This window comes from Microplitis demolitor, chromosome 9 (assembly GCF_026212275.2).
Source record: "Microplitis demolitor isolate Queensland-Clemson2020A chromosome 9, iyMicDemo2.1a, whole genome shotgun sequence".
Lineage (NCBI taxonomy): Eukaryota > Metazoa > Arthropoda > Insecta > Hymenoptera > Braconidae > Microplitis > Microplitis demolitor.
In genome coordinates this window covers 2,708,396-2,723,183 of record NC_068553.1, presented here as the reverse complement: position 1 = coordinate 2,723,183, position 14,788 = coordinate 2,708,396, and the positions used below count along the sequence as shown (strand labels likewise).

The 14,788-nt window shown below is 28.4% G+C and overlaps 1 protein-coding gene across 1 annotated transcript in view; it reads left to right on the top strand.

The window, feature by feature from the left end:
* LOC103573418 (uncharacterized) overlaps positions 1 to 1,497 on the top strand; it is a 66,759-nt gene extending 65,262 nt beyond the window's left edge. The window contains exon 7 of the mRNA XM_053742022.1: positions 1,387 to 1,497. Coding sequence (XP_053597997.1) covers positions 1,387 to 1,497 — 111 coding nt within the window. The remainder of the gene's footprint in view (positions 1 to 1,386) is intronic.
* Positions 1,498 to 14,788: the final 13,291 nt, after the last annotated feature.

The window sequence follows — 14,788 nt, the reverse complement described above, 5'->3', positions numbered from 1 at the left end:
CTTCGTTTCCGGTGAAAGTATTTTTTTTGTTGCTCATCAAGCAAAATATTGTTTTTTATGCTAAAACAAAAATTCCTGCCAAGTTTGAGCTCTTAATTCCAATCCTAAGTACTTTTCATTTGATTTTTAAGATTTCCCATTTAAAATACACGTAAATTAAATTACTTTTTATTTAACTTCTAATACTCAGCTGCGTTTTATGATATCGACGCGGTTTTGGTCGCAAATTGTAGGGCATTTGGTGTTCTTGAAAAATGCCCATAGTATCTTAGCTGTAATTCCAGCTGTTTCACTGATGTCCGCTGAGGAAGTCATTTTTCGAATCAAATTGACCTTTATTGCCTTGCAGAACGTGGACCAATGAATGCACACCAAAAATGTAAAAGGGAATTTTATAGGAAATTTTATTCCCTTCAAAAAAAGTCCTATGAGTCAAGTCGCTAAAGTCTATAGTTTCCGAGTTATAGGAATTTTGATAATTTAAAAAATATAATATTAAAAAAAAAATGACAATTGCTATTTAATTTTTTAAATTATCAAAATTCCTATAACTCGGAAACTATAGACTTTAGCGATTTGACTTGTAAGGCTTTTTTTTAAGGGAATAAAATTTCCTATAAAATTCCCTTTTACATTTTTGGTGTGCATTCATTGGTTCGCGTTCTGCAAGCCAATAAAGGTCAATTTGATACGAAAAATGACTTCCTCAGCAGACATCAGTGAAACAGCTGGAATTACAGCTAAGATACTATGGGCACTTTTCAAGAACACCAAATACTCTACAATTTGCGACCAAAACCGCGTCGATATCATAAAACGCAGCTGCGTATTAGAAGTTAAATAAAAAGTAATTTAATTTACGTGTATTTTAAATGAGAAATCTTGGAAATCAAATGGAAAGTACTTAGGATTGGAATTAAGAGCTCAAACTTGGCAGGAATTTTTGTTTTAGCATAAAAAACAATATTTTGCTTGATGAGCAACAAAAAACATACTTTCGCCGGAAACGAAGCACCCTAATATATATACTAAGTTTCAAATCTTAAAGTTCAAAAATTCTTTTTGCATTAGATTTGCTTGAATGTTTTTAATATTAATTTAATAAACCTCCGCGAAACATAGATTATAAATTTTCATCATCAACTTGTCTATTTTTTCCCATTCTTAGATTATAATTTTGACAATTTTAACGGAGCCTTATAACGGGGCTGTCTGGTACGAAACTCCTTAGAGTGGTTAAGTAGGGGAAGCTGTTTGGTCTCATTAACTGCCTATTGAAGAGAAAGGCCTATTATACTGTTAGGCTTACGAGTGGTAGTCAACTGTACTATGATTTACTAATAGAATATTTAATAAATTTAATGTTTTCTTTTTAAACTGCTGCAGAAAATGGATGGGAATAAAGACGGCGTTGTCACACTGACAGAATTTCTAGACGCATGTCGTGCTGATCCTGAAATTTCAGCATCAATGGCAGCCCTCGACACGGCTTTCTGACACGAGGCACATTTTTATAACACTCATTGGACCTGAGAAACTGCTATTGTATTAAAACAGTAATTATTTTATCTTACCAGCGATTCGTTGGGAAAAGGAAAAACGCTCAATTGTCACACACAATAATCATTAGGAAGCTGTTCAACTTTTTTATATTTATTTGTTCATCTTTTTTTTTTTTTTTTTTTGAAAAAAATAAATACTAAAAAGTTGAGCGTAGAATAGCACGTGACAACGATGATTTTAGATAAATATTTTTAGTTTGATTTAACTCGGTCCAAATATATATTAAAATTCAACAAAACGTAAAAGTGACCGATGCTGCTGCTATATATTATTATATATTAATATTATTATTATTAGTAAAATGCCGATAATATTTAATCGGTTTGTTTAATATGTAAGTGTGTCGACAAATATTTATTTTTGTGACAGATACATTGATGACGTAATCATAAGTATTTATATTTAAAAAAAAAAATATATATATATATAAATATAAATCTAAGTATATTATGTGCTGCTGAAAAATTTTTATTTCAATTAAGGAATCAACAAATTCTTTTTCTGGCGGAAAATAATTTTGACACTTACATTATTTAACGCATTGGCTACCGCGGTCTTGTTTGGGTCAACTATTATAAGAGTCATGGTAAATTATAAAAAGGATAATTTTTATTTCAATGCTCACTGTTATTCTTATTTTTCGTAGGTCGTTAAATAATTCAGCGGAAACTTTTTTTTGCTCCGATTAAAATAAAGAAAAAAAAATCTCATATTAATGTCCAGATAATTTTGTGCTAAAAGCTATCCAAAAAGTTTGGTAGTTTAAAGACATTTAAGTCTTGTCAGAAAAAATAGTTTTAGAAAAATACTTCCGAAAACAAAAGACATATTTATTCTTGTATGTTTAAATAAATATGTATTGTGTACCCTGTTCAGAAAATGTCATAGAATCCAATAGATTCATTCATTCTTATAGAGATTTTATAAGAATGAATGTTCTATGAGAAGTGCTATAGTTAAGTATAGGGTCTTATGTATACAGCTATAAGAATCTATCGGATTTTTCAAACAGGGTATTGCCTTCTGCAGATGTATGGGTTAAAGTGTTAGGAAGTTTAAAAAGGTTAGGGCATTAGAGCAAGGTAGTGTTAACTATAAGATATTAGTAAGTAATGTTCATTAAGGGCGTTTTTTAATCCAAGATTTCTTAAATCCGTGAATAAATTTTCATTGCTGGTGAATCTATATTGTAAATATATAGATTTACTTACGATAGTATTTTAACCCCAGGTTGAAAAAATGGATTGAAAAACTGTCCCTAATACGGATAGTCAGTATGGAAAATTTGAGATCGGTTAGTAAGTTCGTTTCTAAAACCTACCCTTAAAATTTCCCTTAAAACTAGTTGAGCTCAATTTGACATAAACCAATACATGTTATGTATTGTTTGACGTAAAGTTGAGCTCAACTGGTTGTGGGGGTTGCTTCTTATACGTGTAGATATATGGAGAACCGATAAGGTTAGTATGAAATTTACAATACTGCTCAGATAGTACTACAAATTGCATACTACCCTTATCAGCTCTCTCCAATTTTCCCAGAAAGTCGGTAACAACTTGTCGTCAACAGTTACAAAGCTGCAATTGTTGTCAACTTGATCACAACTAATTAACAGCAATTTTCTGACCAGAGTCTTGCTATCAGGTCAAAAATTAATGTCTCAGAAACGGGCTTTCTAATCGATTTCAAATTTTCCATACTAACTCCATCTGCATTAATGGACATTATATATTAATATCTAATAGTTCACTACACCGCTCTAACCCCCCAACTTCTTTGTAAGGAAAAGTAGAGCGTTTGAGTCGAAAATTCTTACCCTGTTTAGCGGAAAAAAGTCATACTTTTATCAGAACGACATCTTTTCCCCATATCTTGTTAATACAGATGTATTTATGACACAGATTCCGATTATATGAATACCCGATAATACAGAGACATCAATTACCTGATTCCGATCATGCAGATAAATAATGAATCCATACCCTAATAGCCACACGTTGTTCAGCAAGTTCTGAAGTAAAAAATTTTCGACTAACTTAATGACAAGTTTCTGGGGAGTCTTGGCTGGATAATACTTGCATGCAAATTGATGCAAATCAACTGCCGTCATCTGAATGTAATTTGACAGAAAAACTTGCCGTGAATTTGAAGTGAAACTCTCAAACAACTTAACGTCATTAACACTTGTAGTCAAATTGAATTCAATTTACAGATGATTTACTGTCAACTTAACTGTAACTATTTGCTCTCCAACACTTTCCTTTAAGTTGGCTTCAAAATGCGGCCGTAGCTTAAAGTTAACTTGCGGTAAAGGTGGCTATCAGGGTACCTTCGTAACACAGAACGACTTTCATATTTATCGACGGACGATTTTCATTAAAATATATTGAAAGTTTGGTCGGTAACAAAGAAAGCCGACCTGTCATTGAAACTTCCATAGATTCGTTGTTTGCGTTATAGGGATGTAGGTGATGGATTTCTTGGAATTATCGGATATCTGTGTAGTCGGAATTTTGATATTTGGAATTCGTATCAACAGGATCTGGGTGAAAGGAACTGTCCCACTCTTCTCTTCTAAGAAAATAATGCGCCATTGTTCCCCCAAAAAGAAGCAAAAATTTAAACTTTCATGTGCAGATCTAGTGAAAAATAGTACACACACCACAAAAGATAGGAGATTCCAATCCACGTGTTTCCCACCGTCGCTTTCAGCTCGGGTAGGCAATAACACGCGAGTTGGAATGTCTTACTGTTTCCAAACCACCCCGATTTCAGACCAATGCAATAAATCAGGCAGAAGCTGATCAGTTTATTCCCTAGGGAAGAAACTCATTAGTTCCTGCCCGCTTAATTAGCTTCTGGCTTAACCTTATTCCATGCAAGTAAAATGAAAAATTCAGTGCATGACACAGAATAAGACACGATATCAGAATTCGGGAATCAGCCCTAGCCTTTAGCTTGAGTAGCCAAGCCACCTCTGAAATCGTTTTGTTTCATTCCTTGTCACACAATATACTATGTTTACTGATCAACATCTCTTATAAAATTAACAAAACAAGTCAAACAGTTTGCTACTGAGCGGCAATATATCAAAATATGATTTTTAATGAGCACATGGTAAAAGTTTAGATGTTGGCTTAATTTTTTTAAAATACCAAACTTTTGGGATCATTTTTTCCAGAAAATGTTTTCCGTACATATTTCAATTATAAGAAGAAAAATTTTAGGAAGGATTTCAAAAACAATAAAATGTTAGAAATCAATACATCGAAGTTCAATAATCGATACCTCGAGATTTTTTTTGTTTTAGACACTGAATATGGAATTGATATCTCTAATAATAGAACCAATAAATCGGAATTCGATAATCGATTACTCAAGCCATTTAATAATTGATGAATTAATTTTCTTTCTCGATACATAAAATTTTAAACCAATGATTCGATTATCAAAATTCATAAATCATTTAAGTGTTTAATTTTTTTATCGAAAATTTTCTTTTAATTTCAGCAGCACAATAGTTTATAGATAAAAACAAAAAAAAAATTTATATTAAATTAATAAGTCGAGATAAACAGAGATTTACATCGAAATTTATCTCATATCAATTTGATCACTACCACAAGTCTTTGAACAATAGGTAATAACTACTTAACAATAAATATATGAAATTTTTTTGCGATAGCAAAAAAATTGACAAAGAAAATGTTGAAGTAGGAAAAATTCCTGTGTAGAACCCCAGTATATTTTTTGTCTAAATTATAGAATAGATTAAATTTAGTTACGTCTATTGTCTTTATCTAATCTTAACCTTGAAAAAAATATCTATACTTATATCTATATATCTGTGTCAATGGCTTCAAAACACATTACGCTACTAGAAAAAAAAAAACATATTTTTAAGACAACCAAAAATATATCTATATATATTTAAAGAAAATATAAATAAATGAAGATAAAATATATTTAAAAAAGATTGTTAATGAGGAATGAAATACAAAAAGAAAAAAAAGAGCTTATGTTAATGGATCAAATTTTATTGATCATTAAGTCCATCTTTTAAGATACTCAATGAATACGTTGTGTAAGACGTACCGCTCATTAATAATTATTAATTTTGAATAAAAAGATAAGACGAATGCTAAAATGCATCGTTACTAATGTAATTTTCAATGAATGAAATATGAATAGGGGTATTTTTAGATAGTGCGCCCGCCCCTTCCAAAGCGGTTTTTTTTAAATATTCCATAACTTTCTCTTACGGAAAAAAACTAGTGAATAATATTTAAAATTTATTAGGGTGAAAAAACGGGGTTAAAAGGAACTCCTACAGGTGTAGTGGTGTTAGATGCGGGGTAAGTTAACCAATCGGAGAATAAAGATGTGAGTATAAGTGTTTTAAGATCTACAAAACAGAAAAAAATAATAATAATATTTCGTCAATATTACGAAATTATCGTTAATTGAGATAAAAGCATATTATCGGTAAAATAAGAAATGTCACTCTTATTAAACTGAACGTATTGTATACATTTTTGAACACTCATCAAACTAGATATTCGGGAACAATATTATGATTATTTTTATCATCTTTGATAAATTTCATGAGGTAATAACTAATTTGAAGATAAGTTAATGATTGATAGTTTCATTCTATTTTTCAGGCTGATTTAATTTTTAGACATTTTTAATTCATAAAAATTTATATCCTATATTTTATTACGGATCCCGGAAAAAATAAACTTGAAGAAAATAGATCAACAAAAATAGACCTGGAAAAAAAAAAACGGATACAAACATCTAATGTTTTCCATTCGGCAGCTAATTTTATTCTATGATCTTCGATATTTAGATTCAAAGGGAAAAATATTACAATAAAACCGAGTTGTTTTTTTTTTTTTTTAATTAGAACATTCATTTAAGACAATATTTTTTTACTTATTAAACGTAAAGATCATCTTGAAAATAATTTTTAAGATCAGAAACAAGCCAGGAATCGAATCCGCCCTGGTTGGGAAATCCGATTCACTTCAGTAAAACTCAATGGAAAATTTCTGATTTAATCCAAATAAGCTTAATCAAAATGAATTAGTTGCAATCGGAACATAATATTCCATTATTATTTTCCAATTGAAACCGATTCATTCCGATTAAACATAATCAGATTCAATTGGAGTTCTTAACCAGGGCACGTTCGAGCCCCAGTAATCACGAATTATTTTTCATCGATAAAAAAATTATCAAACATCAATTAATCAGTACAAATAGTAATCCAAACATATATGGTGGGATCCAAATATTTTTTATCGGGCGACATCATCGATACTGGGAAATGTGCAGCTTGGATCATTAATGCCTGGTCATTAGAATATCTTTTAGATTAGATCCAAAGACCAGGCATTAATTTTCCAAGCTGTGCATTACGCTGATGACCCTGGAAATGCTGAAAACACTAAACGCACTAATGACACTAAAGAATTAGTACACAAAAATAACAGTGCGTTAGTTTATCATAAGTATTTTCCAATAGTATTCATTAGTATTTTGCCGTAAGAGTTGGACTGTTGTAATCATATTCAAATTCAATTAATTGATTAATGCAAAAACACTACTTAAGTTGAAGAAAGGAATACTGACTAAAATAGCTTTTGGAAAAAAATTTTAGGTTACTTTGTTGCAGATAGTATAGAATTAACTTTTAATAAATTGCTGATGGAAAAATATATAAAAATAATTTATTAAATATGTGAGGTTAACAATAAATTTTTTTAACATCACTCGGAATTTTTAAATAGATTTTTTTAATAGCAGAAGCTTTGAAAAAGATTTTAAATAATTTTTTCTGGCAATTTAGAGAAGGAATGAAGAAAATAGAATCATCTTTGACCGTTTTGTTTTGTTCTTTGAAAAACTTGGAAAATAAAATTTTTAAATTTGAAATGCGGCTAAAAATTTTAAACGCCCAACAAAAAGTTTCAGCAACGAAAGAAAATTAGATATTTTAAATACGAATATATTCTTTTAGTAAACACGAGTTTATACAAATTTTCAATAATAAATACAGTATTAAATTGATAATTTAACAAAAAACATTAGTAAAATAATCTTCTAGAGTAAAAAGTTATAGAAAAAAAATTTTAATGTCACCTGCGATTATTAAAAATATTTTTCAATGGAAATATACGCTTAAAAAACCTAAACTTTATTTTTTTTAACAATAAAAAACTGAATTAACATAAAATACTTGTATATTACGAATTAAATATATTTTTAAATAGAAAAACCCTCAAAAATAAATTTATGGAATTTGTGAGGTTAGAAAAATTTTTAACTTGAATTGCGACTTTTTAAAATGTTTTCAAATTAAAATATATGCTTACATAATCCAAAATAATTCATTAAATTAACATAACAATAAAGCTAATATATTTTTTTTATTCAAAATTTTAAATTTGTCATAATAGACAAAAATAGAATTATAAAAAGTAAATTCTTAGAATGCGGGATAGAACAAAATGAATTGACTTTTAATATTTTTTTATTTAAATATACGCTTGAAAAATGAGTTTTTTAGCAATAGAAAAAAATAGGAAAGTAAAGTTTTTATTAAACTTTTTGTATTATTTACATTTGGTGACAATGAATATTATACTCAAGTGAGGTTAAATGTACGAGTCTTAAGCAACCCGGAAAGAAATGATTAGATCTGATCAGATATTAACAGGCATGAGTCTTCAGGTCTGATCAGATATGAAAAATGACCGGGTCTGACCAGACCAGGCTAGGCATGTTCAGGTCTGATCAGGTATGTTCATGTCTGTTTATGCCCATCCGGTTAAAAAAATGGCCCTATATAATTATGACATGAATAGACATGGGCAGGTATGATCAGGCATGATCGTGTCTAATTTCAGGCCTGCTCATACATGAACAGACATGATCAGGTCTAATTTTAGGCTTGATCATACATGAACAGGCATGGCCAAGTCTAATCATTTTTTCCTGGGAAGTGCTGACAACACACCAAAGTACAGTACTCTTTGTTACTAAATGTATCCAATAGTCTATGTAATTAACCTGCAACGTTCACTTTCGGTCAAATCATAACGTCCCAAGGGATTTATTAAACCTTACCCTGGTGGATCCAAATTACGGTCAATTACGGTAGAATTTTGTAATTTACGGTTAAATACAGTATCCTACAATATTTTACAGTAAATTTAACGTATTCCACAGTAAAAGCACGGTATTTCAACCATAAATTTGCAGTAAGAGAATGGTAATTTACCGTAAAGTTGTAACAAGTTTGCGGTATCTTACCGGAAAGTGAAGTATTACGTTGTTAAAAGAGTCAAATCAGAAAAACATACAGTACTTACGGTAAAACACCGCAAAATACGGTAAATTGTCGTATTAAAAATAGGGGTAAAACCCGAATCCACTCTAATATACCGTATATTACTATAAGTTACCATAGCCTGCGGTAAATTTGCCGTAGAAACACCATACTTTATGGTTAATTACGGCAAAAGAGGTAAATTTCCGTAATTCGGATCTACTAGGGTAGGGATTTTTGGAAAATTTTGTGAAAAATGATTGGGTTATATGTATATTGGGGAATAGAATTGATAGAAAATCGAACCATACAAAAAGTATATTCATTTTAATAAAAGGAGTGCAAAATGTTCCATTGGAAATTTGAAAATTATCACAAAGAAAGTATAATTGGTTTTTCGAAAATATCATAGTAAATATTGAATTTTCGGCAAAATGGCAAGAGACCATTTTTGTAGCGCATAAATTTCTCTACAAATAAGGCACTCTGCATTTTTTTCAAAAACTGGATAGTTGTTAAGATATTTAGAGTTTAAGATTTAAAGCATCAGATAAAGAAATTTTGAGTTTGAAATTACCTGGGTATGGTTAGTTTTTTGCATATATCTTTATAAATATCAAGTTTTTGGAAAAATTATAAGAGACCTTTCTTGTAGAGCTTAAGAGTCTATACAAGAAAGATTTCTTATACTTTTTTCTCACACTTAATAATTATCAAGATATTTGAAGTTCAAAATTCAAAGAACCAGATATAGAATTTGAAGTTTAAACTCTGGTTTGTTTGGGACCTTATGTGACTGTGAGAGTTTAATGCACGGAAAAACGTTTTTTAATTGCTTAAAATGGCACCTTGCGCAGAATTACATGACTTGTATGTGCACAGATTCTTCAAGTTGACGCGCATGCGCAGTCTAAGGGCTCCATAACAAAGTCGAGTTTTTTTTGGTTAAAAATGACCAGTCAGAATTTGATTACTGGATTTACTCCAACCCGCTTAGTCAGACCGTGATTTAAAATTTATGATGCCATAGCTAAGACCAATCAAAAAATTTTATCACCTTGAGCCATTCAGCAGCATATTTTTTGTGCATAATTTAGATAATAATATTTTTAGTGAAATTAAAATTGTTCAAATTTATGAGATTAGACATAATTCATAAATTATGGAAGTTCAAAATATTATACATCATTTTTAATATTAAAATAAATAAAATTTTTGGATAAAAATTAATGAGCAGTACTTTAAGATGGTCCAATATACAAATATTGTTAAAAAAAAAAAAGAAAACGTATAAATAAATAGATGAAAATATTTATTAAAAATATAAATAAAGACATAATCGTTAGTGTCTGAAAATCGACGATTTCTTAAAATCAATAGAAAAAAAAAATTTGTCATTAGATTTTGTATAATAAATGAAAATAAACAATAAAATTGTAAGACAAAACCCGTCGATTTCAGACGCAATTTCAGTCAACTAAATTAAAAAAAAAAAAAAAAAAAATTATATAATGTTGATAATGACGTATTTTAAAAAATGAAAACAAAGTATTTATGCTGCAACAAAAAATATAGATTTATATTAGACTGTATCAAAATAAGTTTTTTTTTTTTTCGATTAAATGTATCTTAAAAGTTTCTTCACTATGAAAAAAAAATAATTCTCCTAAACTTTGAGCTCAATATCTCAAAAATTGAGCTGTCGCGAAGGGGGGTCTCCTGTCCCATTTAAATAACATTGTAAATTTGTTTTTTTTTTATTTTTAAAATAACTACACAAAGAAATTTTTTTTTAAATGTTGCTCTCGTTTATCTTGTAAGAAATTGAATTCTCTACAAAACTGTCTACGTTCATTTTTTTTCTAAACTCAACAGAAACAAAGTTACAGAGGGCCGGATAGGAACAAAAAAAATTGATTATTTCAACTTATCAATTAATTAACTCAATCCACTTCATTATTCATCAAAAATTTTCGAATTCAACATTGTTTCGAATTAACAACAAAACAAAATTTACAATAAAACAGAAATTAATTATACTTAAAATTAATTTCTGTTTTAATTATAAAATTAATTGTATTAATTATAATTATAACTCATTCCTGTTTTATTATAAATTTTGTTTTGGTGTTAATTCGAAATAATATTGAATTCGAAAATTTTTGATGAATAATGAAGTGAATTGAGTTAATTAATTGATAAAATAATTAATTTTTTTCGGTTATTAATTTATTAATTATTTTTTTCTTCTTATCCGGCCATCTGTAACTTCGATTCTGTTGAGTTTAGAAAAAAATGGACATAGACAATTTTGCAGAGAATTAAATTTCCTACAAGATAGACGAGAGCAAAATTAAAAAAAAAAACTTTCTTCGTGTAGTTATTTTAAAAATAAAAAAAAAAAAAAAAATTTACAATGTTATTTAAATGGGAAAGGAGACCCCCTTTTACGCCAGCTCAATTTTAGAGATATTAAGCTTAAACTTTAGAAGAATTCTTTTTTCATATTGAAGAAACTTTTAAGATACGTTTAATCGAAAAAAAAAAAAAAACTTATTTTGACACAGTCTAATATATAATATATATATTCAGAGTACATGTACGTCTTTATAAACGTGGTAAAACTACGTGTTAAATAGCTTTAAAAAAATAAATAAAAAAAAAAAAAAATTATCATTCGTTTGTAATTTTTTTATTAACAAAAAAAAAAAAAAAAAAAAAAAAAAAAAGTTTTTGTTTTTTGTTAATAAAAAAAAAATCTGGTCGATGTAATTGAGTGTGTAAATTTTTTGTTTGGGTGTTGATTGTTAAATGTTAGAGTAGAAAAATATATATAAATATATGAAAATATAAAAAAAAAAAAAGAACATACACAATTCAAATTAAAAATTACCTCCGAGAAAATAATGTTCGTGAGAATAAAATAATTAAAACTGAAATGTTATTTTTTTTTTTTTTAAATATGTAATGAAAATATTTTTGCAATGGTTTTTGTTGCTGCTAGATTGTTAGTTTCATTATTTAGGTGGTTTAATTGTGTTTAAAACTGTCAATCAAAATGAAATAATAAATTTATTTGGGAGAGGATTTAAAGTTGTGATAATTTGCATGGAAATGTGTAAAAATTATAGGAAAATTTAAAAGGAAAAAAAAATTTGTCTCTATTATCAAATTCTGAACCCATGAGAATCTAAAAAATTTTTTTAGAAATACAGAAAAATCTCTAGAAATATATAAATTTATAAGAATCGATGGGAACCCATAAGAATCCGTAGAGGTAAGAATTCATAGAAAAATATCAACTTATGGGTATCTATAGAAATCCATTCGAGTCTGCAGAATTAGAATTTATAGAAACCCATAAAAATCTGCAGGAACATACGAGTCCATAAAAAAATGTGAAAGGAGAATCGATGGAAACCCATAAAACTCTGTAGCGATATAAGAATCTATAAAAAAAAATATAAATTCATGAGAATATATGGAAATCCATAAGAGTCTGTAGAAATATGTGAATTTATAGGAAAATATGGATCCATAAAAATTTACAGGAATTTATGGGAATCCCTAAGAATATAAGAGTCTATAGAAAAATATGAGTTTATACTCTTTAGAAATCCATAAGAGTCTGTAAGAATATGAGAATCCATAAAACAATATGAATCTACAAGAATTAATTAGAATCTAGGGGCATCCATAGGAATTCATATGGGAATCTATATGGATTATTATAGATTCCCAGATGGATTCTTAAGTGGATTATCTGGTATTTTAGGCATGATTTCTATAGGAAACTCCATAGATGTTTCTTAGAATTCATGGTCGTATTTAATAAAAATCTAGGGGGAGATATCTACAAGGATCTATGAAGAACTTTCTCATTTCATGGAAAATAATTCAATGTATTCTTATGGACTATAGTGGATTTCAATAAATTTTCATAGATTCCTATGAGTTTTGGTGTGAATTCCTATAGGCTTTCATGAATTTTCTTAGGGTCTTATGAATTTTAAAGTAAATGCTCATCAACTCCCATAGCAACTTAGGATCTCCTATTGATTTTCGTAGATTTTGAATCTGATGCTTTAATATACTATAGATTTCTGTAGGGGAGAGGTGCTGCAGTTGTAACAAAAAATTTTGTTTTTTCGATTCCATTTGTTTTTTTAAAGATAGTAAACTTAAAAACTGTCAGAAAGTTAGCTGATAGTATCTTTTATGTGACTGAGTTAGTTAATTAGTGAAAAGTCAATGTTAACTTATTAAAAAATCAAATTATTTAACTAAAGTCAGGGGCCAAGATGGCGGCGCGCGTGGGCTGCAGTTGTAACAGTGCAGGGCCAATTGTAACACGGAACGAAATAGATATTATTCACCAAATTGCTTTTATTATTCAATCTTAATACATACTATAATACTTAATTAACTCTTCAAGTCGAGTATTTAAACTTAAAGTATCACATATATTTTTATCTTTAATATAAATTATTAAACATTTATAAATATTAAAACTACACTATCCCAGAGTAGATTTGTCGCGCATCCAGTTTGCGCAGATCCCATACACGACTCTGAGTGTTACAATTGTTACTCGTTCAAGTGTTACAATTGACCCTCACGCAGAATTGTTAATAAAAGTCAAATTACAATAACAAAAATCAGTAAATTGATATAAAATTCGATTATACGATACTCTTGATACGTCCCTTAAAGTATGAATACAAGTCTCACATCATAACATTAGAAAACAAATTTGTTATTAAAAAAATTGTGAAGCGTACAAAAAAAAGTTTTTACGCATATTTTCAACAATTCTCAATATTTTAATATCGGAACAAGATTAATAACTGAAACTTTGATCTAATCAATAATTTACTATTTTGAATAAGTTAAAAAAAGAATAATAATAATTTTAGGTTTTTTTTAAAGATTTTTATTGAGTGTTACAACTGCCTCTTATTACAACTGCAGCACCTCTCTCCTAATTCTCACGGATTTCAAAACAAGTATCTAGGAATTATTTCTAATTTCTACGGATTCATTTGAATCCCTTTAAATTTCCGTGAATTCCTATAGATTCTGAAGTGGATTTTCTCCTATGGAATCTCGTACTCTTATTAATTTTTCGAAAATTTTCGAAAAATTCCTATGAAATTACAACATTTCCTATGGATTTCTATAGATTTAAAATCTGATTCCTAAATATTCCCATGGAGTTTAATGAATTTTCATAAATTTTAAGTAATTCTTAAGAATTTAAAAAGTACTGTCTATGGGCAGCCATCAATTTCTATAAATTTCTGTGAATTCTCAGATCCATGAATTTCTACACACTTTTATGGATTCTAGGATAGGATTTTTGTGAGCTGCTATAAATTACTATGGGTTCCCATTAATTTTCATAGACCCAGTTTCTTACCAATTTTTTAAATGTACTCCTACAAATCTCCATGAATTCCCATAGAATTCCATGGATTTAATCCATAATTCTAGTGAATTCTCATATAAATTAAAAAAAAAATTCATATCCTAAAAATAAAAAAAAAATAGATATTTCTTTTTATTGAAACAAAGTTCAAAAATAAATAATTCAATAAAATATTTAAATTATTTCCGCGATAAAAAAAAATTTACACATTTTGAATTAAAAAATTTTTTGAAACAAAAGTAAAATAATAAATAATTTATTCGCAGAAGTGAATGACTAATTAGAAAAGAAAAAAAAACAATATTTGATTGACGGTAAAATATTATACTCAATAAAAAATAATTAAACCACAATTATTGCAACACTGCCTGTTAATTACCCAAATTCGGTTAATTAATAAAAAAAAATAATAAATTGTCTCTGGACAAAAGGGAACCGATGAAAGTTCAAAAAATAAATAG